The following is a 24,848-nucleotide window of genomic DNA, read 5'->3' on the forward strand; positions in this document are numbered from 1 at the left end:
GACTTGCCTAAGGTCAAACATACATTTTCATATTGCCAAACCTAGGAGCCCATCAAAGGTTTCCACACTGGTTTTCAAAAGTTGTTGGTCTGTGGTCCCAGCTTAAAGGCTTTTGGAACATCTTCCAAAGGATCCTGCCCCTCCTCAGTTTTTGGGAAGCTGCATCTGTTTCAGAATCCATTATCTTGGCTCAAGATGTCCCAGCAAGATACAGGCCTTCCTGCTAAACGTACTGCTGGGATCCAGGAGCACGTGGCAGGATGCATCATGTGTAGTGAGCTCAGCCGCTTCCCAGCTTGGGGGTATGGCTGGTACTCAGAAATATGGGAATGGTCCCTTCAGGTGGGATTTCATTGTGGACCTTCTTTAATCCAATTCCTCATTCCTCATTGCTGCTGCCCTGGGGGAAGCACCACATAGAATCTGCTCCTGGTACAACCAGAATGTTTTCTGTGGTCTAGGCGGACAGAACAAAACAAAGCAAAAACAAATGAGGAAGGGCAGAAGGCCACTCCCACTCCTGACTTCAGAAGAACTATGTGTAAGTGGAAGTACTGTCATGGCTTTTAATTTCATGGGGGCTAGATTAGTTTGCTAATGGGCCCTTGCCGCTTTTTGGACCACTTAATACTGTCACCAACTCCTTGATGTGTTTGGGGTTTTAACTGTTTGACCTTCCATTGATTTTAATTGAATATATGCAGTTAAAAATCACAAGTACTTGTCTGAAATCAAGTGCATGTAACTCTAAGGTAATTAAAGTGTTTCTAAACTATAATGCTTTGTAGGTTCATTTTTCTATTAATTTTGACTTTTTTATAATGGGAAGCTGTCTGGGGTTTCCTGGCTGTGCTCTTGGAACAGGATTCACTTAAGAGTTTGACCCAAAGCCTGCTGAGTTCAGAGCTGTGTTAATGTCAAACTACTAAATTCCCTAAGAAGCATGAAGCACAGTGTTCTGTCTTTTAGCTATATTTAGCTGTTTTTAATATGACTGTTGATGCCACTGGGTGTCTCCATTGACATCAGGGGGTGCTGAACCAAACCCTCTGGTATTACTTACCTTGCCTCTTTACTGCCCTTTGTGCAAAATATTGCTCATGTGGTCTAGCATGGAACAAGTGATCTGAGTATAAATCTAGGTTTAGCCTAGACCATCAGAAGCAGGCTACTGGTCTCTTGTATGTGACCTGTGGGGCTATCAACTGGTACTTTTGGGGTGTGGTGAATGGTGGTTGTTTTCGTTACCCTTAAGTACTGTGCAGTTGTCCTGCACTTTTCAACACGACATAACTTGGAACAAGCATTCAGTTCTGCCAGCCTTACTTGCAGGGGTGTGTGGATGTGCAGAGGAATAGACTAGCACAGAGGTGTGGGGCCAAACTGGTGAGACAGCACTTGCAAATTTTATTTCTTCTGCATGCTCATGCTGAATGAGTATTCATCTCTAGTTTGACTGTCATGTGTGTTGGGCTCTTTCCTCTTTTGCCTGCTGTGGATTGCCTTCCAATGCCTGTGCATCCAATTCATGGCAACAAACTCTAGTTTTACATCAGTGTCACTGCTCCTGACAGCAATGGCATTATCTGCATAAGGAACCGAAGAAAGGGAACAAGATGCAGAGACCTTGTGATACAGTAGCCTTGCTGTTGCCTGTTTTAATTAATTACTGTGTCACGAGTGATGAAGTTGAAGAATTGACCCTAGTGAGGGGTGTCTTGCCTAGTAATCAATTGCTTAGTTTTGGTTCAGCTCTGTAAATAATTGCTATTCCTTTTGTGTAAATAGTATCAAGAGCTCATTGTGCTTTTCTTCACATTTTTGGGTTTTCCTCTTTCTTCTCCCTAAGAATAAAGAAATAAAATGGAAGGGGGAATGGAATCCTACAGAAATTAGTTCAAATACTGGTGAGAACTCTGATAGAAACTGTTTAGTAAGCCTGTGTATAACTTAACTTTTGTGCATGACTTGAGAATGAGAAACGGCCAAACTGGTCAAAAGCATTTGGGATTTTTGCTGTAAAATTAACACTTCAAGGAAGACAGATATATATTTTTAAAGGAAAGAACATGTTGTCTGAGCACTTGGCTTCATGTATGGTTGTCAAGAGAGGTGGCAAAAATGGAAGTATTCAAATCTTGGGGCAGGGAAGCGAAGGTCGGGAATTGTTATTCCTCACTTCTCCAATACTGTTCTTGCAATTTCCCCTTCTGAGGCTGTGGCCCAAATATCTCATAGTCCCTTGGTTCCTTTAGATTTTTCTTTGCTTTTGTTTCTTCTTCCAGTCTAACCTTCTTACAGATTTTTATATTGACACATAAAAGGAAAATGAATAAGAAATACAATTTAACATAAACGTATCAATATCTTTGAAATTTTCTGTGCTGTGCCACCTTACATGGATTTTACCACAGCAGGTGAAGCATATTAGGAAGCAGTTCCTATAAAAAAAAAAAGGTCATCTGTCATTGGTAAAACAGTTGGTGTTAACATCTGAATTATCGTTAGGCTTCAAAGTTGAGATGAATGAGGCAATTCACACCTCTCATAAAGCTATTTTATTTCATCTCCCTGTAGAACTAGATAGGCAGCCTCATATTGATTTGCATTCAAAGTTTTTGTAACTGTGCAGGGCTAGAAACCTGTATCTTTCATTTAAAAACAACTTCAGTTTTGCTGTAAATGCTATAATCCACAGAGTGCTACATAGCTGTGTTTCAGTTTAGGCTTTCCACCATATGTGGTTTCTGTGGCACTTTCTTCAGGTACTGTAAGGCAGAGTTCTGTGGCAGTGAAATGCTTTCCCCACTGGAGAGCAGAAATGCAGTTGTTAGTTTATTGTTGTCCTTGGATGATATGGAGCAGGAAGATTTACTAGACTCCTCTAGAAAATATTTTGTATGTATTTATGACTTTTGTTAGTGGAAAAAATGTATGGGATTTTCTGCTGTGAATGTGGTGAGACATAATGAAAAATGAGTCGTAGTAGACTCTAAATAAATTAATGAAAGTTCTTGTAATTTTTCTCTCACCTCTGTATTGCAATTATACATGTTGTCCCAGGCAAGTTGAGGAAGGAGTTGGCATTACAGTAAATAATGTAGAAACCCCCTTGATGTAGATCCACTGACCTCTATCAGCCTAGATTGTTTTAAAATGTACTTTATGTGCGTCAGTCTAGTTTTCATGCTTTTCTATCAACTCGAGGAGGAAAGAGAAGGATGGATCCTCAAGAGTGTAAATCTTTTGAATTTGCACGTACTCTGGAGTTAGCAAGCCCTTTAGCATTCAGAGTCTTGCTGTCAGCAAGTCTCCCCATAGGCCCACACTCAAAGAATTTGTCTCACTTAGCACTGGGCTGATGTGAAGTCATTTCATTTAATCAGCATAAAACAATTTATCACCCGTCTATAGGAGTGCAAGATCTGGAGGTAGTGACCACTGTGCTCTCCCTTGGGCATGGCAGTTAGTGCTTGCCCTGCTCAACACCTGGCACTTAACAATCTGAGTCTCTTCAGCTGCTCAGTTTTAAACATTAACAATTTGGACTGAGATTCTGTAAGGTGGGTTTCATGCCTTCTGCTACTGAAATTATGGTGTTTCTGAGATCAGGGTTGGCGGTGGGGGAGGGCGGTGGGGAAGACCGGAGGAGGGAGTAGTGAACTGTGGGAGGTTAATCACCCTTTCTTTGTTCCTTAAAGAGGGTATTTAGGAGCAGTAGTGCTATGGCCATTTGGCGGGAGGGCGGGGGGAAGACCGGAGGAGGGAGTAGTGAACTGTGGGAGGTTAATCACCCTTTCTTTGTTCCTTAAAGAGGGTATTTAGGAGCAGTAGTGCTATGGCCATTTGGCATTGACACCAAAGATGCATCTTGTAACATCCTACTGAAAACCAGGCTGTTTTGGGAACCACTGAAAAGTCTCTAATTGTAGGTGCTTTGTAGACATGTTACAGGATTTTCCATTCCTGTGTACATGTTCCATCCTCTCTTATTACTCCAGTGTACCAAAGTGAAGACCAGGTCCTCCCCTGTAAGCCAACTGCATCAGTGAGGGAGGATTTTATAGCCCCCAGCTGCTCAGCATCACGCACTGCTGTGACAGTATATTGTGGGAGCTCCCTGCCTTGCTCCACACAAAATTAGACCAGTTAAGGCAAATCATCTAATAAAAACAACCTGGTTGAAGGTGCCTGGGGCAGATTAGGGGAGCGCTCATGGGAACCATGTCACAGGTCTGGTAACAGGCATGAGACAAGCAATAGTGGTTGCAACTGCCTTCTTGGCTGTTTGCCTTCAGCCTCCCAGGTACAGCCGGAGTTTCCAAGGAACAACTGAGAAAACTGGGGATGAACGGCATGAGTAGGTCTCTCCCTGCAACAGATGCTCCTCCTTGCAGGGAAGCTGAGGCCCATGAGCTGGAAATGTCTCCAACTGCTCTGCTTCTCCAGGACATCCCACAGGTATGCAAGTAGTTGGAGGAAGGCAGGCAGAAGGGAAGCTGAGTGGCCATGGGGAAGAACGGTGGAAGAGGACCTTGTCTGAGGAGGGTGAGAAGTGGTCAGAAGAGGGAGTCAGGGACTAAAGGGAGGAAGTGGCTAGTTAATGGTTGTGTAGGTTTTGGTGGGAGTGGAGGGACATTCAGTTTAGGGCACAGTCCGACATGTTCTGCTCCTTGGGTCCAGGCATGAGGCAGGTTCTAGGGGGTACAAGCTGAGGTGAAAAAGCTAATGAGTATAGGCATGCAGTAACCTATGGTGTAGGGCAGAAGGTGGTTTGGAAACTAGGCCAAAAATCAGAATACAAGAGCAGTGAGAACAAGGCAAGCAACAGAGGGAAGTGGGAAAACCTTGGACAAAAAGTACTTAGCAACAGGCCTAACAACACTGCATTGTGCAGATGCTGCCCTTAAGACCTGTGTATTTTGGAGAGTTCCTGCTCCGGAAGCCGATCAGGGCCAGTGCCTGATGTTCTCCAGCTGTCCTGCAAGCTGTGGCACTTGCTGATGCTGCCAACTCTCTGCAGTCATGACATCTAGTGCTTCTTGCTGTTCTCCTTCCTTTCCATTCAAGGTTTCCACGCCCCTTGATTGCACTGGAATTACACCAGCAAATTCAAAATGGTCCTCCCATTTTGTGGTTTTTTTATAATTTTTTTTTAAGTAGCTACACATGCTAGTAGTTACATTAGTAGGTCATCTAAGTGGTGCTTGATAAAATTGGAGGTGTTTATAGCCTTGATTACTTCAACTGGAATAGCACATCTGGTCATGGCCTTTAGTCTTTAGTCGAGCTAATGCAAGCTATTTGACTTGACTAGAGTTGGAAGTAGCTACACATGCTAGTAGTTACATTAGTAGGTCATCTAAGTGGTGCTTGATAAAATTGGAGGTGTTTATCGCTTTTAGCCTTGATTACTTCAACTGGAATAGCACATCTGGTCATGGCCTTTAGTGATGCTTCAGTGTATTTTGAATAACAGTGGGAATGTAAAGTCTACTGATCAACTTAAACAATACCTCTGTTAATGTACAGAGGTAATATGAAACAAGGGATCGGGGGAAAGGAAATTTTCATGGCTTTTATTTTCCAAACTGCACTTACAAGTTGTCATGCTGGATATATGCACGTTGTCGAGCTGCATAGAGAGAGGATGGACAAATTCAGGCTCTGCTTTGGTACTTCTTCAGCTTTTTGGCCTTAAAAGGACCTTTAACATACTGTTTGTCTATGTAATCTTTATAGTAAAGCTGATAGTGGGATTATTTTAACAAAATAGAGGGAAGGGTTCGAAACAGATTGGAATGTTCTTTCTGACTAGTCAGAAAATGTGTGGGAGGGCCTAGCTACAGTTTACCTGAGGCAGGAAGAGCTGTGATCTCCCTTTGACTTACAGAAAGAGTCTCTGCTCCCTGGAGCCTACCTGGATGTTACCCCTCGCTCATGGGAGCAGAAGGTTAATTGCTATTTAATGTACCACCGTCACCTGCACCAGTGCATAACGCTGTGTACCAATCAGTCTGTTGCACTTGCTTGTTGATTTTTTTCTGATAATTCCTGGCATGCACTACTTCAGGTGTAGTAACTACCATATTTTAAACACTGGCAAATCAAATAGTAGCTGTTTGACTATGCACACATTGTGCTCAATGAGTTTAATATACTTTGTGTGTCTTTCTAGTTGAAAACATTTTATTAGTTGCAATGGGACTGAGCTGTGCTCCCTGCTAGGTGAGAATAGCTTGTGTTTCTGCGTATGAGTGTTTCTTGACAGCAGCCTTGCAGCTTGAAGGTAACAATGGCTTTAGCACCGCTGGGACACAAGAGCCACATAAAGGACCTCACAAATGTCTGGCAGCCTACAGTGGCTGGATTCCCTTTCGCTGGTGTGGCTGTGCTAGTGTGGGCTTTTCTCATGCACCAAGTAGTTGCAGGGGGAGCCCTGGTTGGAAATTGCTTCCTTCTTCATTTGATTTGGCCTCCTCCCCTAAATTAGTTGCGTTTTAATTGCTGAATTTTCCTCTAGCTGAGGCAGCAGCTGCACCAGACAGATGAGTCTCAAGAACGACAAAGTGTTGGCTGCTGTTCAGCTGGGCCAGACACAATGCAAGGTACTTTTGGCACCTTCCTCTGTGTTACTGAGGCATAATCAGTCTTGGAGTCTTTGAAGACATTTGTACAACATTAAAATCTTGGGCTTTGGCCTAAAGCTTTGTTTGGAAATACTGTTGAAAAGTTTGTCAAAATACAAAGGAATAAAAACGATCAGAAGACAGATTGCACTGAGCTCGCCCTCTGTTCATGCTTGCTTAGGAGTATTCTGTGCAGTGGAAGCTATAGGCTCAGCTTGTTTAAAAAAACCAAAAAATCAGCCTGTCTTTGAAAAAGTCAGTGAAGGTAGATCAATTAGCATGTGTTAAAAGTCTGGCTTTCTGGTTTCAGAGTATAGCTTTTACAGTGTGTACAGCATTTTAAAGACAGTGCAGGGCAGTTGACATCTCCACTGTGTGTTAGAAGAACTGTTAAATTAAATGATCAGCTAACAAAATGAATATATATTTAGCTTTTGGAAGAAGTTAAATTTATTTGCTAAACAGGCCTCTCTGCTTTTAGGAACTTATGCTAATTCAGCTAGCTTTAATGGCCAATGTCTCTTTGACTTTATTTGTACCGAAGTCCAGAATGGAGCCCAAAACCTCTGCTGATTTAAATCAAACCAAAACATCCCCAAACAACACACAGGAAAATACTCCACAGCTGATTTCAGTAGTGCTGGCCAGATGGACATCAGGTAAGGATTCGTACTTTTCTGTGCATTTGGCACCTTAAGTAATTTACAGTTGTGACAGGGAGGTGTTTGAAGGTGATGCCTTTGGCATGTATTAAGTGTTTTAGGGTTGCAAAGGAGTTTTGAGTAGGGATCATTGTTGCTTTCCAAAATACTCATGCTTTAGACTCCAATGTAGTATGGTTTTTCTTCCTCTTCTGAATGTGACTTTGTTTTTCGAAGTGGAGTGAGATACTTTATCCTGGTTTTTTATAATAACACTAAGGCTGTAAAGTCTATAGTTTTCCCACTTCAAAAAATAAAAAGCTTAGCCACAGTTTTAATCAGTACTCAAGGGAAAAACAGACTTGAACAGAAAAATAATGTACATAATCATCAGAGTAATCCTGTCATCTGATCTGAAGCAGAAAATTGATTTGTTTTAGGAAAGCTATAAACCTTTTAGAATTGAAGCCCAGGCACATACAGTGGAAGGTGTTCTGCTCTGTCAGTAAGTTCATGCATAAGAAAATGAAATAGAGAGAGGTGTCTTGGGATGCAGTGCTTCACATCTATGGCATAGAGTTAGAGTCTAGCAGAGGGCTCCCATCATGGTCAGGGGGCTGGCACACATGTAGGAATAGAGAGCTGTGTTTGTTCAGTTGTAGGAAGAGAAGGTTAAGGGAGATCGTACTGCTGTCTTCAACTATCTATTGGGAAGAAATAGAGAAAGTGGAGCCAGATTCTTGCAGGCACTTGGTGATATGTTGAGAAGCAATGGACACAAGTTGGGACATGGGAAATTCTCATTAGATACAATTTTTTAATTTACTTATTTTTTTTACCACAAAGGTGGCCAGCTATTGGAACAGGGGCCCTGAGAACTTGTGGGATCATCCATCCTTGGAGATGCTCGAAACTTGGCTGGATGAAGCCCTTATGTAGTTTGACCTGCTTTAAGGGAAAGGTTAAACTATAGAGGTTCCTTCCAAACTAAGTTATTAGTTAGGAAATAAGGGGCAGCTTGGGGAAAGCAGGCAAGAAAGTCCTAGAGAGAAATTAGCAGGATCAATTGCTGAAATAATGCTGTTGCTAAGTTTTCTTCCCTCATTCACAAATGGTGCTTTTTCTCTGGTGTATGGAATGGCTTTGTTCCTAAACTTCAAGGAGGAGTTTGCCCATAAGGTTGTCTCCCTATTGCTGATTGGCAGTGCCCATACTAAATCGAGGTGATTGCTGTGGCACTGTGGGGTGCTGTCTGTCTCTGGGGTGAGAGTGTGGTGCTTAACCAGTGTCTCAGCAGTGTTCATGCAGTGTGCCACTTGGTCACCACCGGGTCACTGTGTTCCTCCCCTCTTCTTTTTCTGTTGGAGAGGGTATTTTGCATTAAGATGAAAGAGATGAGATAAACTAATTTTAGTATCAGAATTACCAAAGACTTCAAGATATTACTAATCAGTTATAATTTAACCTTAGCACCCAGGCATGTATAATACTGAAAACTTTTATTAGGTTTCTGTAATTGTGAAATTGCCAAGCTCTGTGCATGACAGCACTGACCTGATAGTACTGCTTGGGGAGCGTGGTTTGCTCTTTGCTGGTCTTTTAATGCTCTGTGTTTTACATCGGGCTCCTCAACTGTCAGGGCCTTAGTGCTGTTTCTATTTAGGTGTGCCCTCTGCATCATTTTGGCTCTGGACCAACAAAAACTAATCTTCCAGGCTCCTGGAGTATTCATCAGAGGAGATAGCTGCGTGGGGAATCCCAGGAGTACAGTTCCGGTTGAGATACCCATATTCTTCTTAAAGCTTTCTGGAGGAGATGCAGGTTCCTGTGGTGCCTCGGTTCAAAGGGAAATGCTAGTCACAGCACCTTGCCAGGACTGGCACGTAGTCAGCATGGAGCACTGTGTATTTCAAACCCTTTTGATACAGATCCGAGCTTTGCAAAAGCCTTTCCAACAAAAATTCAGAGGGCTGCTGTAAGGAGAAATGCTGTAAGTAACAGCAGCCCGGCGCTGCAGATGCTGAATAACGTTTACAACCCCTCTGCTCAGACACCTATCTGCAAAACTGACTTAGTTGCTCAGCAGTCTGTACTATAATTTCGCATACACTTTGTGGTGCCAGCTCAGAGAAGTGGTCCTTCCCTGACCCCCAGTTCCTTGTGACACAAAAAACATATGTTCATGGGGGAACTGGATCAGGGAACCAATCCAAGTTAAAATTAGCCTGGCCAAGAAGCTAATTTCAACGTGGGACAGCTTCTCTGGCAGATGAGAGCAGGCGAGCGTGCCCAGCCGGTGACGAGCGCACAGCCCTCCCGCTGCTGCTTTTAGCAGCCTGCTGGCTTATGCCAGTGTGCAGTGGTCTCGTCTCAAGGGCTTTCAGCGGGGTTTAGGACTTCAGATTTGAGTGGGCAGAGTTGTTGTTTTCCTATTTTTGAGGTTATATCGAAGCGTGAAACAAATTCACCTCCAAAATGGTTTCCTGTGTCAGACCAGTCTGTGACTTTAATGTGTGTTTGAACTGATATAAAAATACAGGTTTGTTGAAATATTTCACTTTGGTTTTGACCTTTTTGATGTAAATTCGCTGCACTTTCAAATGAGAGTTGTAAACTGGAAGCAATATTTTCAAGTCAAATGAGATGTTTCAACCAGCTTAGTGTTTTTGTATTTTTTTTTCCTGGGAAGGGAGATTAATTGAAGCTCCTCCTTGCAGTTTTGGTCTCAATGAGCTGTTGGCCTGCAGCTGGCCCTGAGCACAGCCTGGTTGTTTGGATGTTTCTCTACTGCTTTTCCAGTGTGCATCCTTGTACCCTTTTGTTTTTCATCATCGTCAACTGTATGTGGAGTCTTGCTATGTGTTAACCTGCAAGGCTGGATGGTGAGGATTAATGCAGTGTAATTGCTCATTAATATTCCCATCCCAAGGCCTGGTCCTGTGCTCTGTGGTGACCTGGGTGAAGTCCTCTGGAGGAATATGGCCTTTTGGAGAATTGGGGCTGTTTCCATCCATTCGTGCCCTCTGGTCCCATTGTTGCTGTGTGTGGAGGGATTGCCAGCAGTGTTCACAGCGATTTAAAACCAGAGATCCCCTTGGGCCCAGAGGGGTGGTGGGCTGCCCTGGGGAGGCGGTGTGGGACAGGCCAGCTCTGGGTCTGGCGGCAGGGAGTGTGCCAGTGCCTCGCTGCTGCCTCAGGCCTGACCTCCCACTGGGCTGCTGTCAGGCATGGGTGGGAGTGGGGAGATTGGCCCCTGGTGCAGCACTGGACTTCCTGGGAAGGGGTGTCTCCCTCCTCAGAGCCGTGCGGAGGCCTCAGGGTTGGGGATAGAGGCAGGCACCTGCGGCCCCTATCCCTCAGAGCTGCCGTTTCCACCTCAAGGTGGAGGGAAGGTAATGCCTGAAACATGTTGGCGCAAGGCTTCCTGCTGGGGTGTTCTTACAGGTTTTACTGAGAAATTGCATTGGAAATATCTGCTTTTTAATATTGTGTGACTATTTTGACTCTGGTATTTTTTTATGCATGCCTTTGGTTTTGGATTTTCTCTACTTAATAGTCCTTTGCTTTTTTTCCCTCCCCTTCTTAAAACATATATTTGTTAAGCACCAGAATATATTTATCTATAGTCTGTAACAGCTCCTTTCTGGAACTTTCTGGCACCTGCAAATCCTGTGGTATAGAGCAAATAGACCCTGAGTGTCCATCACAAGTCTCTGTGAGGTAGGTTTCCTAATCAAGGACACTAAACTTACTGAAGCACATGCAACGATGAAATGATAAAAAAAAATTCCACAAAAATTAATTTTTTAATCAACTTTCAGCTTTCTCTGTAGTTGTGAGGTGGGAGTGGATTCAGTGCCTTTACATTACATATAGGCAGGCTAGAACTCGGTTTCAAAATATTCAAGGTTACTGTTAAGTAGATGGAGATCTACTAAGTTTAAAGCCAGTTCTTTTTGGTTCAGGTGAATACTTGTTGACTTTCACTACAAGTTAAATCTAGAAATTGAAATAGCAGTCTCTAACTTCCCAGGGGTTGTAGGTTTGGGTCTTTCTCAATGTGGAATCAGTTTCTTAACTCTGGCTCTAGACAGCTGAACTCAGGCTGTTGCAGAAATCAATTCTATTTTTGTGGCAACTATTGCTGCTTGTTTTGTTTTGAAATCTGATTCAGAAAGGAACTAAACATGTTAAAACTAGAGAGAGAAGGAGGGGGGAAAAAAGCCACTCCAGCTACCACAGCTTTTAGAAAACTCAAATGCCCCTTTTTTTTTTTTTTTTTTTTGGGTGAGCTGCTTAGGAGCTCAAAGATTTTTGAGAGGCTTCCCCAAGTGTAAGAGGTGAATAGGTGGTTCCTTGAGGCACTACACAGGTGAATATTGGATTGGATAATTTGAGGCATGGTTTTCACTCAGATATTCAAGTTATGATGCCCTTAGCACAAGATGTATGGTGGAAATGTTGCCCCTCTGAGTGTACATTTTCAGTCATTCTGCTGTGCCCTTGACTGTGTTTAGATGATTTTGTGCCCAATGCTCTTAACAGTGTAAAGTAAGTTTGCAGCTGATAATGTGAAGTTAACCAAATTTAGGTGAAAGTTTTATAAATTAGTGTCCTTGAGACAATAACTATTTCACAATGTCATTCCTTATGGGTTGTGTTTTATTTCAAAATTTTAAACATGGTGGGTTTTTTGACATTAAGAAGCATTATTTACTTTTATGGTGCAAGTTGGAAGGTTTTCTAATTATTGTGTTTTTCTTGTTTGCTTTAAGAGTCAGATTTACAGATCTGTCAACATAGAGCACCAACGTGTTGCACCAAAAAAATGGAAGAAAGCTACCAGGCAGCTGTTCGAAGGGAGAGGACTCAAAGTATCCAGGCACTGAACTTTGAACTGAAGTATATGATTGTTGGTCATATCACAGCTTTTCAAGGTAGGAACTTTTGAGCTACTGCAGTCCTATGAGTAGTTTATAAAAGTATCCTCTGCAATCAAAAGGAAATGCTCTTTCCTTTGTTTTTCATTTCTCTTGCATCGCATGCTGTAGTTACTGTCTTATGGTTTACTTTCTTGTTCTTTGATGATCCTGCTTTTGGAAAAAGGTGATGGCATTTAATCTTGACTGCTATTTTAAGCATCTGCTGAAATCTAACTAAGAATAGATTTAAGCTTAGACCTTGTTCTTGGGATCATTTTAAAAAAGATTGGCATGGGTTTTTTTTCAAGGCATTTTCAAATGTCATTTAGGTGCCTGATGGCTGTTTGTGCTTTTTTATATTCTCTTGTGTTGCCAAACCATTTACAGGTGTAGAAGGTTAAATGAAAATGCATTTGTTTGTTGATGCTGAAGAATAAGTGCTCTAACTGATATGTCAAGTGAGAACACAGCTCTCTCTTCATGTCAAAATGTTTCACTACCTGGGAGGTCACATGAAGAGTGATCTGTTTTCAGGAGTTATGGCTGCACTGTTAAATGTGAATGCATGAAGGAACCTGTGCTGAAAGTCTGTTCTCAAAGCTACCTTGGTCTAACAGGTTGATGTAAGTCTATGTAGTTTCTTCATACAGATGGTTATTGTACTATTAAAGGGAGGACAATGCTTGTGTAGGATTGTGCACTATACAGTGTTGAGCACTGGAGACTTTTCTCCAGAAGGGCCTTTAAGCATAGGCTGTGAACTTTAAATATATGAGAGTTGAGTGATTAAATCAATCGCCGAGTGATGAATCCAGCTTACTGACTTTTGTGGGCCTAATTATGTGCTTAATTTTAACTCGTTGCTTTGCTATGTTTAGTGCTGAGCACCCTCATGGAATGGATTTGGAAAACAAGCCAGTAGTTATTAAAATACAAAGTGTTGAGGTCTGTATGATTAAGTCAATTGTTACAAGGCAGGTTTTATCAAATAGTAGCTTTTTTTTGTCTAGTTTCTTCCATTTGAGTGAAAATACTATAAATAAAAGATGTGATTGACAGTTAATAAGAGATAGTGTATTATCTAAAATTGACAATAAGTGATGGTGGAAGTCTGAAAGGGATGTGCAAGGGCAAGATAAAAATTTTCTTCAGCTTTTGGTCGTTTACCTCTTTTTTTCCTCTGGTACCAATGAGTGAGAAATTGCATTTTGGTTTATTTTACAATTAATTTTTGAAAATTTTTAATATCCCCCATGGTTAAAAAATTTGGTTGGAGGGCACTTTGGAGGAGTACTGTAGTAAAAGAGTGACTGTTGGCGTTGTTATATGCTGGTAAGTTATTCAAGCAATCTTTCAGTATCACGATGGAATAAAGATAAGGTCAGAATAGATTAACCTACCAGCCCCTTTAGGTCAAGCCAGAGGCTTTATTGTCCATTGCTGATGAAGCCTTTTGATGCAATGAAAGAAGTAGTTAGGCATTTCACACAGTTTAAATTTACAAGCATTTTCTGGAAGTGGGTAAATAGGTTGTTTGTTGTAACTTGTTATGGCTGGCCTTCTGTCTACATTAGGTGGGAACACTTGAAAAATGTAACTTTTTTCTCTTGTGTTGGGAGCTGCTTTTGTTCTTTCGTTTTGTCCCAGGTGTCAGTGAAAAGCCTCTCTCTTTATCTTGTGCTGTATAAACATTCTGTTGCTAAGAGTAGTACTGTGTGAGACATTTACTGAGAGGGAAGATCTTTGCATTGAATTAACTCTGTCCTTTTGGTCTGTTTTGGTTTGTTGCTATTTTGAATGATAAAGTGCAAGTGTGCCAAAAGCACACTTAAAATCTGAGAAAAGAAATATCCTTATTTTAGAAGCTTTCAGTTGCCTTTCAGATTTCATGTTTATTGCAACAGTGAGAACTGGCTCTGCCTTGCTAAAAAAATAGCAATTTATTCATTTGTATGTGGTGGTGTGTTTACTTGTACAATTTTCATGCACAATTTACTTTCTTTTATATATACACATTTTTAGTACTGTTAGTGTAGTCAAAGCAAAGCAGTAGTTAGCCTTGCTGCCTACTGCTGAGGAAAAGAAATTTTAACTGCTTTTTATGTACTTTTAGCAGACAATACTGTTGATATTATACTCATACTGATGAAATAATTTTCAAGACTAATACGGTATAAGAAATGGGTTTTCAGAAGTCCAGCTTTGAGAACACAGTGGTGGGAATTAAATTTCACTGGGAAAAGAGAGCAGCTTTTTTGGACGGGGGGGACAGAGAAGGTTTTTTTAAGTTCTTATCTCCTTATTTTTTTTCATGAAGTCAAAAGACACTTAGTTCTGAGGACCTGCAATTAGATACCACAAGTATTAATAGGAAAGAGCTTTATCATGTGAGTAGGAGTTTTGCTATGAGTTTGGTTAAATATTCCCTCTGCATTGCCTGGGTACTGCAGTTGACTGGGGACATTCTGGACTTGAAGAGATTTTGTTTTGGTTTTTCTTCTTGAAATTGAAAATGTTATTTAAGTAGCTTTGCCCACAGCTGAAATAAGACAATTTTCACAGGTGCTGGATTTAGTTGTGCAAAATAATTAGTCTGTAAGACTTGATTAAATATACTACAGCTGTGGGCAGGCTTGTTATATTTGGGCTAATGCCCGATCTGTACAAATGGACAGCCTTAGCACCATGGTTCAATCCTGCTATTTTTCCCCCCTTAAAGTTTTCAATATTAGCAACCCAGTCCTTGCTCAAACACTTAATAAATCAAGCTTCTGCATGGATGTGTTTTGCTTGAACTCCTGTCTCTAATTATGTTGCTGTTACACCTGATTTGAGTAGGAAGAGGCATGCTGGCATCAGCTGCAGGTTGTAAAATGCCCTCACCATTAGTACCAGGACAGGAGGAAGGGCGAGAGGCAGGAATGAAAGGGCCAGCTGGCTGCTTGGGAAGCATGTCATCAGACTCAGCTACTGCAAAATCATACATTGTCACAAAATCTTTTGGGTGTTTGGCATGTTGAATGTAACCATGCCCCTGGGGGAGGGTTTCATGGAAAGCTGCTGGATTCACTTTCTCTTAATGTTTTGGTCCATGGTGTAGCCTGAAAGTCATTAACCATGGTATTAGTCACTCTACAGATGTGTTATTAATGACTCTCTGCTCCAAACAGAATCAAAGGCAAGATGGAGTAAGTGGATAAGATGTGTAAGCGTGCCAAACTGTAATAGTAACAGCATAACAGAGGAGAATGTGCCTGTTGTAATGATCCTAGTATGTCACCCTCTGGCTCTTCACAGGTGGCTTTGTTTTGGATGCATTTTGGAGCGGGTCTGTTTGTCCTATCCAAAGATGTGCCCATCTTCCTGTCTTTGCTCCTGTGGCTGCAGCCTGAAATCCCCAGCAGAACCATTTAAATGAATTATCAAACAAGATGCTTTCATTTTGTAACTCGCTTTCCCCTAACCAGAAGATTCTCTTTTGAACTTACTGTTTTCTTTGTCCCAACCCTTTTTAGGCTTGAATGTAAACAAATATATTGTTTTAGCTTAGATTTATGTCTTTGTGGTGATACTACATGTAACTTAGCATAGTCATCCTTCTATTTCCCCCCCCAATTCCCTCGTGCAGTCCCTGCGCTCCTCAGGAACACTTCCAAGCAAGGCAACTGATTCATTGTTAGTGGATTAAAAGTGGCACGGGTGTGCAGGCTGAAAGTTGCTGTCAGAAGAGGTATCAATAGTCTGACAGGAAAGCTTTGTTGTGGGCAGATAGCAGAGAAACCTGCCCTCCCTTTTCTGTGTCCTTTATGGAGTGCAAACAGGTGCCACTTAAGGACCCACAGAAAGCTTGGCTCTGCTCCTGTCATCTATGCTGAGGCTAATTTGGGGTAATGAGAGTCCAAACACTGGTAACTTATTTGTTCTGCTGATGGTCTCTGCAGAGAGGCAGAACAAGATACTTTGAAACCTACATCACATTTCTGTCACCAAATTGGCAGGTATCAGAGATACAGTGAAAAGCTTTGTTTGAGCTCAGCAGTTTAAAAAAAAAAATACTACGCTGCACTTTTTGTTTTTACAGCAGGCAATAGGAATTGTTCACTCACAGCCTCTGAAGAGAAAGCTTTTTCATGAATGAAAGCTTGTTGGTCATAAAGCAATAATTTTGTGTTGTTTCTCTGAAATAGCATTCATTCTACCTTGGGGGGTCAAATGGTGGGGCCAGGTGTTCCCATATTCTCCCAGCTACAGGAGGGTAGATCAGCTTTGTAGCACTCTGTTCCTCTCACTCCTAAGTCAAGGGGTTTGGGAAAGCTGTGCTTATGCTGTGCTTTATATGGAATGGGGAGATGCTAGTTGGGAAAGCTCCTGCTCCACGTTTCTAATAGCAGGAGTTGCAGTGACATTGCTGTGCACACACATTGTTTTGCCCTGTTATCATCTGATCTAAGCAGGCAACTGGAAAGGACATGAATGCTACAACGCAGAGGGGGGAACCTAGTTGTAGCAGGGATGGAGCCCAAGACTCCTGGTTGTCAGTGAAATGCCTGAAAGTTAATGCCCAGTTGATCCAAAAAGTCCTTAAGCACAGTTTTTGATCTGGCATCCTCCCTGGTGAATGGGAAGGGTCGGCTGATTTCTCTGGGTCTTGGGATGGATACTAGTAGTGGGCCCAGTAATCAACTGATGTGAACATTCCCAGAAATAAGTAATATAGTACACTGACACTCAGAGCCATATGGAGTCAAAAGCATTCTCCATTTTAATTTGGCTGAGTTGCAGCATTGCTGACACTTATTTTTACTGAACTTAGGAATACCAGCTTGAAATAGGGGTGGCTGGTTAATGGTGTTGAAGTGCAAAGAAATTTACAAAACAAAAAAGGCTTGGCTGGAGAAGTGCGTTCTGGTTTGTGATTAATTACTATATCAAGTGTAGTCACAATGCTGGAGATGGATGCAGTCCAAAATCAATGAGCTATTTAAAAAAAAAAAAGCCAACCATCACCAACAGAAACCTGCCAACCATCACCAACAATGCCTCTGGTTTCCTTTATTTACTGCTAGATTATAGAAATGCAGAAGTGTTGTTTTTTAAATAGTTTTTTTGTAATCCCGTAGTATTTGGTCTTTTATTCAGACAAATTGTTACCCACCCCTTTCCACATGTATAGCCCTGCTAAGAAGAGCTTTGTACTCTAACCTTTGAGCTGAAAGCTGGTCGAGATGTACAGTTTGGTTTTGGCTCAATGCAAAAATGATTCCCTACAGAGAGAGAGATAGAAGAAGGAGGCTCCATTAGAATATTTCTGTCCACCTCCTGTATACTATTCATTCCTACTCCAATGCACCAAACAATCTGTGTTTTCTAGCTGGAGTGAAAGCCTGTTTTATGTATGCAGCCCAAGGGAGGCTGGAATATTCCTTTTTAGCTGTAGCCTTGCATGTGTGAACTGCATGCATATGGACTACTGCTGTCTATCTTGTGTGGGGCTCTAGGTAGGAGAAGACTGTCTTCATCCATATGACAAAACCAGCCTTCTTTTTTTTGGCTGCTGTTCTCTGTTGAAATGTAAACATAGCTCTTTATAGGGTACTTTCTGTCTGTAGATCTTAAGCACTTTTGGAAAGGACTTCAGTGTGGGTATATGGTGCTAGAGAAGGATAAAGCGAGGCACAGGGGAGGGAAAATGTCCTTCCTGAAGTGGCACATCATACCATAGGAATAGCCAAGAATGCAACTTAGTTTATCTTCGTGACCTCTTCTGATCCCTCTAAAAAAGTATTTGTGATTTCTAGAGGGCTTGGAGGGGAAGGGAATTTTGGCTCATTGTAGTGTTCTGAAGTGTTTGCTGGAAGGCTGGGAGATGCTCATTTTGTCCTTGATCTTGGCACAGTTGGGCTACTTTGCCGTAACTGTGGACCAGGTCAGTGTTTCAGAGCAGTGCAGTATGAGGGAGGGGTATTCTGCATCGACTCTTTGGTGATAAGATTCCTCCTTTGTATTTTGGTACTACCTGAAACTTCATAAATTCAGTGTGCTTAGTGTGCCATCAGTTCGGAGGAAGGAATTCCCCTGGTTTGCAATCCACTGTAAAACAGTTTATGGTGGGTGGAGGCAACAAAAGATGAAGAGCTGTAGGGTAGGAGAGCCAGAGTCCGTTAGAAATAAGTAGCCTGTTTAACTAAGAAACTTATGTGCAGTAGTGGTGAAGCATTACCTTTGTGGGAGATGCTCTTCTGATTCTGCCATCCTGCTTTTATCCTCTTTATAGGTGCCATCTCGATTGAAATGTCAGCAACTGCCATGTATTTCTCTATGCTGCACATAGGTACTGTCACATTGGGTGAGGCTGCAGGGCCACGTAACGCAGTCTTGTCCAGTGGCCAGTAAATGAACAGGGAAATGTATCAGAAATATGAACACACTTCCCTTGTTTTACCCTACTGTTCCCTAGAGAATGATAATTCAAGAGCTTTCTGAGTCTAGGCTGAGATGCGCCCATTATCTATTGGTGTAATTATCTGTTGTCGGGCCCACCGTCCATTAACTCCTCTTTCGCCAGGTTATCTTTTGGCTACCACAAAAAACCTGGGAATGCTGACCGCAATTTAATTATCCATCAGGTTGCTTGCTTTAAACATGCTACCTACTAATTCCATTGTGTCACTTGATTCTTAAGTTTTATTGTTTAAAAAGAATAGTTATTGCCAGTATAAGTATTCATCTTCTATATACCGTTTATGGTTTTAGAGCCCAAGGCTTTGCTAAGACTTCAGTCTTTGACTGTATGTGGGGTGAGGGAAGGAGTGTTAAATGCTTTCTTGTAATTGTCCTTTTCTCAGCAAAATATAAAAAATAAGTTTGCAATGTGCAATATTCCCTAATGCTCTCACCTTTTATCTTCTGAACATGCAAAATTAAAAGAAAATCTTGGAGATGTGCCAGGGACTGTGAGTAAATATTAACATTACATTGTGAATTGTGATTATTGAACTCACTACGCAGCTTGTGTGTTCGATCTCTAAACACTTCGAATGGTGTGAGGTATTCTTTTTTTGGCTGAAAGACTACCTGTGATCCTTTGGAATAATACCTTTTCAGAAATCGTGTGTGTACTTTTGCTCAGATTCTAGATACAGATCGACATTTTCATGGTATAGATTACAAGAGAATGAAAGTGTTTCTTACCTGGTGTCTTGTAATGTTCCATTTGTCATAGAAATTGGAATCAGTGTGATGACGTACTATCCATAAATGACTTAAGGTGTGTGCTTTATTTCTATTTACATGCAGGCTGAAAGTTAAATGTGGAAACAAACAAACAAATAAACCTTTACCTTTTAATTTTTTCTGTAGTGCATATTAAACATAAAATGAGTGTGTGCAGAAGTTCATCCCAGCCTCTCATGTCCTTTAAGACTCTTCATGCCTCTTGATTTTTCCCATACTGTTTCATCTCCCATAGTATATGTTATGAAAATCAAGTATCCAATAGTTTTTATTGTTTTCACTGTTTTTCAATGTTTTTTTTTTCAAGGTTATTTGAATCCTGCTGAAAAGATAACTTCCCTAGTCAAACTCCTGATCACATTCTCTGTTTCCTTGATAGTGCTACCCTCCTGCATCTAAAATATGCCTTTCATCTTGTATTTTCCAGTGTAGCCCATGCTGCTAGTCACCTGTGATTCATGATTTAAATGTCAGTTACTGTCACAGGCCAGTAATGCCAGCCTTTTCATTCACTTAATATAAAAATTCAGATGGGTACCTTTTTGTTTTTTTCTATGCTGTCTTTCACGTTACAGAAGTGTGCACTGTAAAGATGCTCTGTGCCTTCATTGTCTTCCTTTAAATGCCATTCTTAAAACTCTCCTTAAGGTCATGATAAACAAAATACTTGTGAAAGGTCAACCCAAATTATGCTGAATCCACTGCCCGTTATGTTGACCAGGTTTGTCATGCTCTTGCCCCTCTTTGTCCTCCTTCCCCTGTGTATGTGTATCTATCAGTTGTCGTTTGCCTTTCCTTTTATTGGCAGCTCTGAAACAGGCACCATGCTTTATCCTGGATCTCTAGAGTACCTGTGATCCTGGTATTTTATTAGCATCCCTAACTGCTATAGTAATGTAAACAACTGTTGACCTTGGTAATTTTTGTGTGTTTCTGATTTCATTAATGTATCCCCCCGCTGAGCCTTGTCATTTGGGCAGCTTGTTAGGAAGAAGAAATTATTAGTCTTTAAAAGAACACAGGAAAAATCAAAGGGAGGAACAATGGAGGAAATCACACTCTTTCATCAGAAAATTCCGATGACTTTGTGCTTTCAAAATAGCAAATTCAAGTGGAAAATTTAATGAAAACCTAGGAAGAACACTTAATTCTAGCCACAGAATGTAAATCGCTATCTTGCAAACCATATCTAATAACAAAGATCATGTCCACAGAAGTCTTTATAGGATAACTAAAGCTAGTGACTATATTGCTAATAGTGGATTTCTCCTTAAACATAGGAAAACCTTATATCAAGTCTTATTTATTACACTGAAATGACCTTATATCAATCTGCAATCGACAGTGATACTGTGGAGTCACCAGCATTGTGAGTAGTTCACTGTTATAAGAGTTTCTGCGTGTTGTATGCAAGTTTGATTTATGAAATAGTGTGCAGTTGTTTTTCAAGAATGCACTATGCAGAACTGTGAGGATAACTGGATAATACTAGTCTTGCTAGAAGCTTATGTCTGTAATCATTATATACTTATGAGTATCAAAGTTTTTGACTGGTTACTAGAATTATAGTGCTTTGTTAAACAAAAGTGTTACATTGTTTAGATCTTTTTGTTGCTTTCAAAAGTGATTAAATACAGATTTTACAGAATTGTTGGCCCAAGGCTTTGAAGGAATGGTATAATTCCATGTGAAATGGTGAGAGAAATATACATTAAATACATTTAAAAGGAAACAGCAAATCATCTAGGTAAGATATCATCCATGTAGCCGTTATAATCATCATGTGAACTTGCTTCCTGAGCTTGTCTGGCTTTAGCTGTCATTTGATACCTAGAATGTAAGCAATTTGGGGCAGGGGCAGTCTCTTCATTATCTATTTATAACTGTTGTTCATGCAATGTGGGTAGGGCATATTGGTGCTAGAACAAGAAATCTAATGAACACACACATCATGTGTTTGGTCATCTTATACCTCTGTGTCCATATTTCACCTGTCTGTTGTCGTAATTATATTTTTCTTTCTCTTTGTTCTTTCCAGTATCTTGTCAGACTGTTGATCATATCTCCAGAGTATAAAAGCATGGTGGAAGTGTAGCCCAATAAATCAATGATAAATCAGTCCAGATAGAAAGAAAGCACAAAGATAGCTGGAGAGAAAGCATTCATTCCTAAAAAAAGAAAATTAAGAAAAACCTGCAAAAGCAGAGTGAGCGAATGAATCTGAGGGAAGGCTTTAACACAGTTGCTGTTGTGAGGGCAACGTTTTTGTGACAGTGTTTCTGGAATCTCATTTAGTGTCCTCTTTCTTCTGGAGTTACACACTTTATTCACAACCGTCTTGTGAAATTTCAGTGGCCTCCTTACTGTGGACTAGAAGGTGTATAGTTTTCTCCCTCTAGTTCACTTCTGTACTGACATGGCATTTCCATACAGGTAGCATTACTGCTCAGTCTCTAATTATATGAAGTCCCCCATCCCAGTGACTCTGCCACTGGCTGTGTGAGTATTTCAGTAAATCTTATGAAATTGTTCTTAGTGCGATCAAGTTCAAGTTCCCGCTTGCCTAAGTTAGTCTGATGTTTTGTGAAAAAAATGGGTGAAGACCTGAGAAGCAATGTGTTCTGACATTTTTTGAAAAGGAGTGTAAGTGTATGAAGAGAGTTCCTGCACAAAACTTTCTTGGAGTAAAAAAAAAGAGGACCATTGACTGTCCTTCAGTTTATGAGGGGGGTTTATTTCAATGATAATTCAGCTTTTAATTACACATCCTTTTCTCCTAAAGATGATTGTTTAAACTTCCTTTTGTTGTTTTATTAGTCCTCTTATTATGAGATTGAAAACAGGAAAGGCATTCTTTTAGGTCATTTCTAGTTGCAAAATTTTAGATGTTCTTTGAGCAAGAGTATAGGTACTGTAACATTGAAACTGGGCAATTCAATAAAAATAAGAGAAAAAACGTTGGAGATAATGAACTAAGTACAAAAGGACTGATTTACAGGAAATCCTTACTTCATTTTCACTGTTGCATTTTCAGACTTCAAAAAGAAGAAGACTGAGTGAGACTGGCAGACTGGCAAGGTTAAGAGAGTAGATATCTCAAAGCAAGTATGTTCAGGAGAAAACAATAGATTCAAACCTCAGCTTCGTGCCCCAGTAATGATAGTGTGTGGCATTTCAGTTTGCAGTGTGCTCTCTTCTGCCAATTGTAGACTCTCAATGGATGAAAAGAATTTTACTCAGAAAATAAAATAATTTTTTTCAGGTTAACTGGCATTAGGAAATACACTTTCATTATTTTCTTACCTTATTTTAGGAGGCAAATGTGGAACGTCTTGGATTCTTCTGAATTATTTTTCAGAAAAAATAATTCATCATCTGTTATGCAGATGTATTTTGTTTTTTACTTTTAGAGCAGTTTGTATATATGCTTTTTAGTAATGCTGTGTAACTGCATTATCGAGCTAAACTGCTAGGTGTGTATAGTTGTAAAAAGAGGATAATTTTTTTTTGCTTCCAGTTATTAACAGAAAATGACTTATTGCTGTTGCTGTCATGTGGTATGTGATTTATGGGCTAGGACTTCACTGTGCTGTATATAAAAACCTAAGAAACCGTGCCAGTCCCAGGAAGATTACAGTGTTACTGTAACATGAGAGACAGAGGAATATAGACAGATGGAGGGTGTGTAAAAGCAACAGGATCACTTTTTTTCAGTATAAGAGATAGCAGTCTTAGTGTTTACAAGGACATTTGTAATGTTGGGATTTTTAGATCAGATTTCAGAATTTCTGTGCTTCATCTTAGTTCAAAATTTGCTTGTCAAAATTTTGTTACTCTAGAATGTCATGGCTTCCAGGTTGCCTACCAGTTGAAGGCATTGTGGTTGAAGCGGATAGGCTTTGAGGATATTTTAGTTTAAAAAGAGGTGTACTTGATTTTAAGTGAGTTTATTCATGTGAGCATTTAGCTTCAGACAAAATATTTTCAAAACTTTTTGGAATTGTAGCAAACTTTGGAAGTAAGGAAAGGAAAACTGCTTATATGCTTGTTTTGTAATTGTATGCTTGCATGTTTCAGCCACTCATAGCATGAATGGACAAATACATAGATCAATAATTTTTCACCTCCTTGTTACTTCAGTTTTCCCCCTTGGTGAGAGAGACTGAAATTTATAAGGATGCAGAGATAAAGTAACGTGAAAGTAGACTGCTGTACTGCAACTGCGTAGAGATATCTGGTCAAATCCATGGTATGTGAACATGATTCTCACTAAAACTTACTCTTCCGTCTGACCTTAAGCTGAAATGGCTGTTCATCATCTCTACAAAAATATCCATGAAGTGGTATGTGCAATACATCAGATTTGAAGTTAGTGTGGATTCCTTGTCCAGTGCTGCCTTCGTGGACATCTGTTTGGATTGCATATCTACACTTCTGGCCATGCAGCTGGAGTGTAAATATTTTGGAAGTGTAGCTATTGGATTATGCCTTTTGTTTGCTATTTTGTTCGGAGTAGAGGTTTCCTTAATGAAGTATTGGATTTGTAATTATCACCATCCTTGCAGAAAGCTTAAGACATTTTCTATAAACTCAGATGGTTTAGATTTAGGAATTAGGAAGACTTGTGTGGTTATAAATATAATCTGCTGCATACTTCCTATCCGTTTACTGGGGAAATGATCAGCTAGTGCTGCTACCTAGCAGCTTCCCATTGACTCTTTAACTGTTCTTCAAACATTGCATGGAGTTCCTGCTTTTGGTGTGAATCTGAATGCTACTGACGATTATAAGGCCTTACTGATTTTCTGTAGGATAGCCTCTATCCCACCGGTGCCATTTCTATTGAAAGGAGGGATTTTTCTGCCTGCTTTTCCAGTCAAATTTACTGTCTAAATGGAGGACTGAGTTGCTGCTGTAGCCATGTTAGCTGCTTGTTAGTATTTCATGTTCGTCTTAGAACCAAATGTAGGTGTTTCAGTAGACACATTGAAAACGTGTGTAAACATATGACCTTTTTAATATTTGTTTGTTATTACCTCTTCTGTAATTAACAATGCTCTACCAGTCTGTTGAAATGAAGTTGTATAGTTATGTCATGGGAGAGCAGGGTTTAGGGGTAATTGGAGCTTGGCTGAATAAGGCTGACCTGCAGTTTGGTTTGAGTAGGGTGTGAACTCAAACCACTTAACTCCTTATGTGTGTGTTTGTATCGTAAGATGAGAATGCCTTATTTTGAATTACTGGCAAGTGGTAGTTTTGAATGAGATACTATTCCAGTCACCTGTGTGTTACACCACTGCATCACACATTTTACATTGTTTCAAAAAACTGTTGATCCAGGAGACTTTGGGACCTTTTTTTTTTTTTTTTTTTTTTTGGTACCTCTGGGGTTGTTTTTTTTTTTTTTTTTTTTTTTATTAATC

The 24,848-nt window shown here is 40.5% G+C and overlaps 1 protein-coding gene across 1 annotated transcript in view; it reads left to right on the forward strand.

The window, feature by feature from the left end:
- Positions 1 to 463: 463 nt before the first annotated feature.
- Positions 464 to 24,848, forward strand: part of LOC103903132 (glypican-5) — a 395,395-nt gene continuing 371,010 nt past the window's right edge. Inside the window, exons 1-2 of the mRNA XM_009284270.1 lie at positions 464 to 541; positions 12,046 to 12,207. Of these exons, the coding sequence (XP_009282545.1) occupies positions 12,099 to 12,207 (109 nt within the window). The 5' untranslated portion in view covers positions 464 to 541; positions 12,046 to 12,098. The remainder of the gene's footprint in view (positions 542 to 12,045; positions 12,208 to 24,848) is intronic.

Source organism: Aptenodytes forsteri, unplaced genomic scaffold, assembly GCF_000699145.1.
Source record: "Aptenodytes forsteri isolate BGI_AS27 unplaced genomic scaffold, ASM69914v1 Scaffold278, whole genome shotgun sequence".
NCBI classification, from domain to species: Eukaryota; Metazoa; Chordata; class Aves; order Sphenisciformes; family Spheniscidae; genus Aptenodytes; species Aptenodytes forsteri.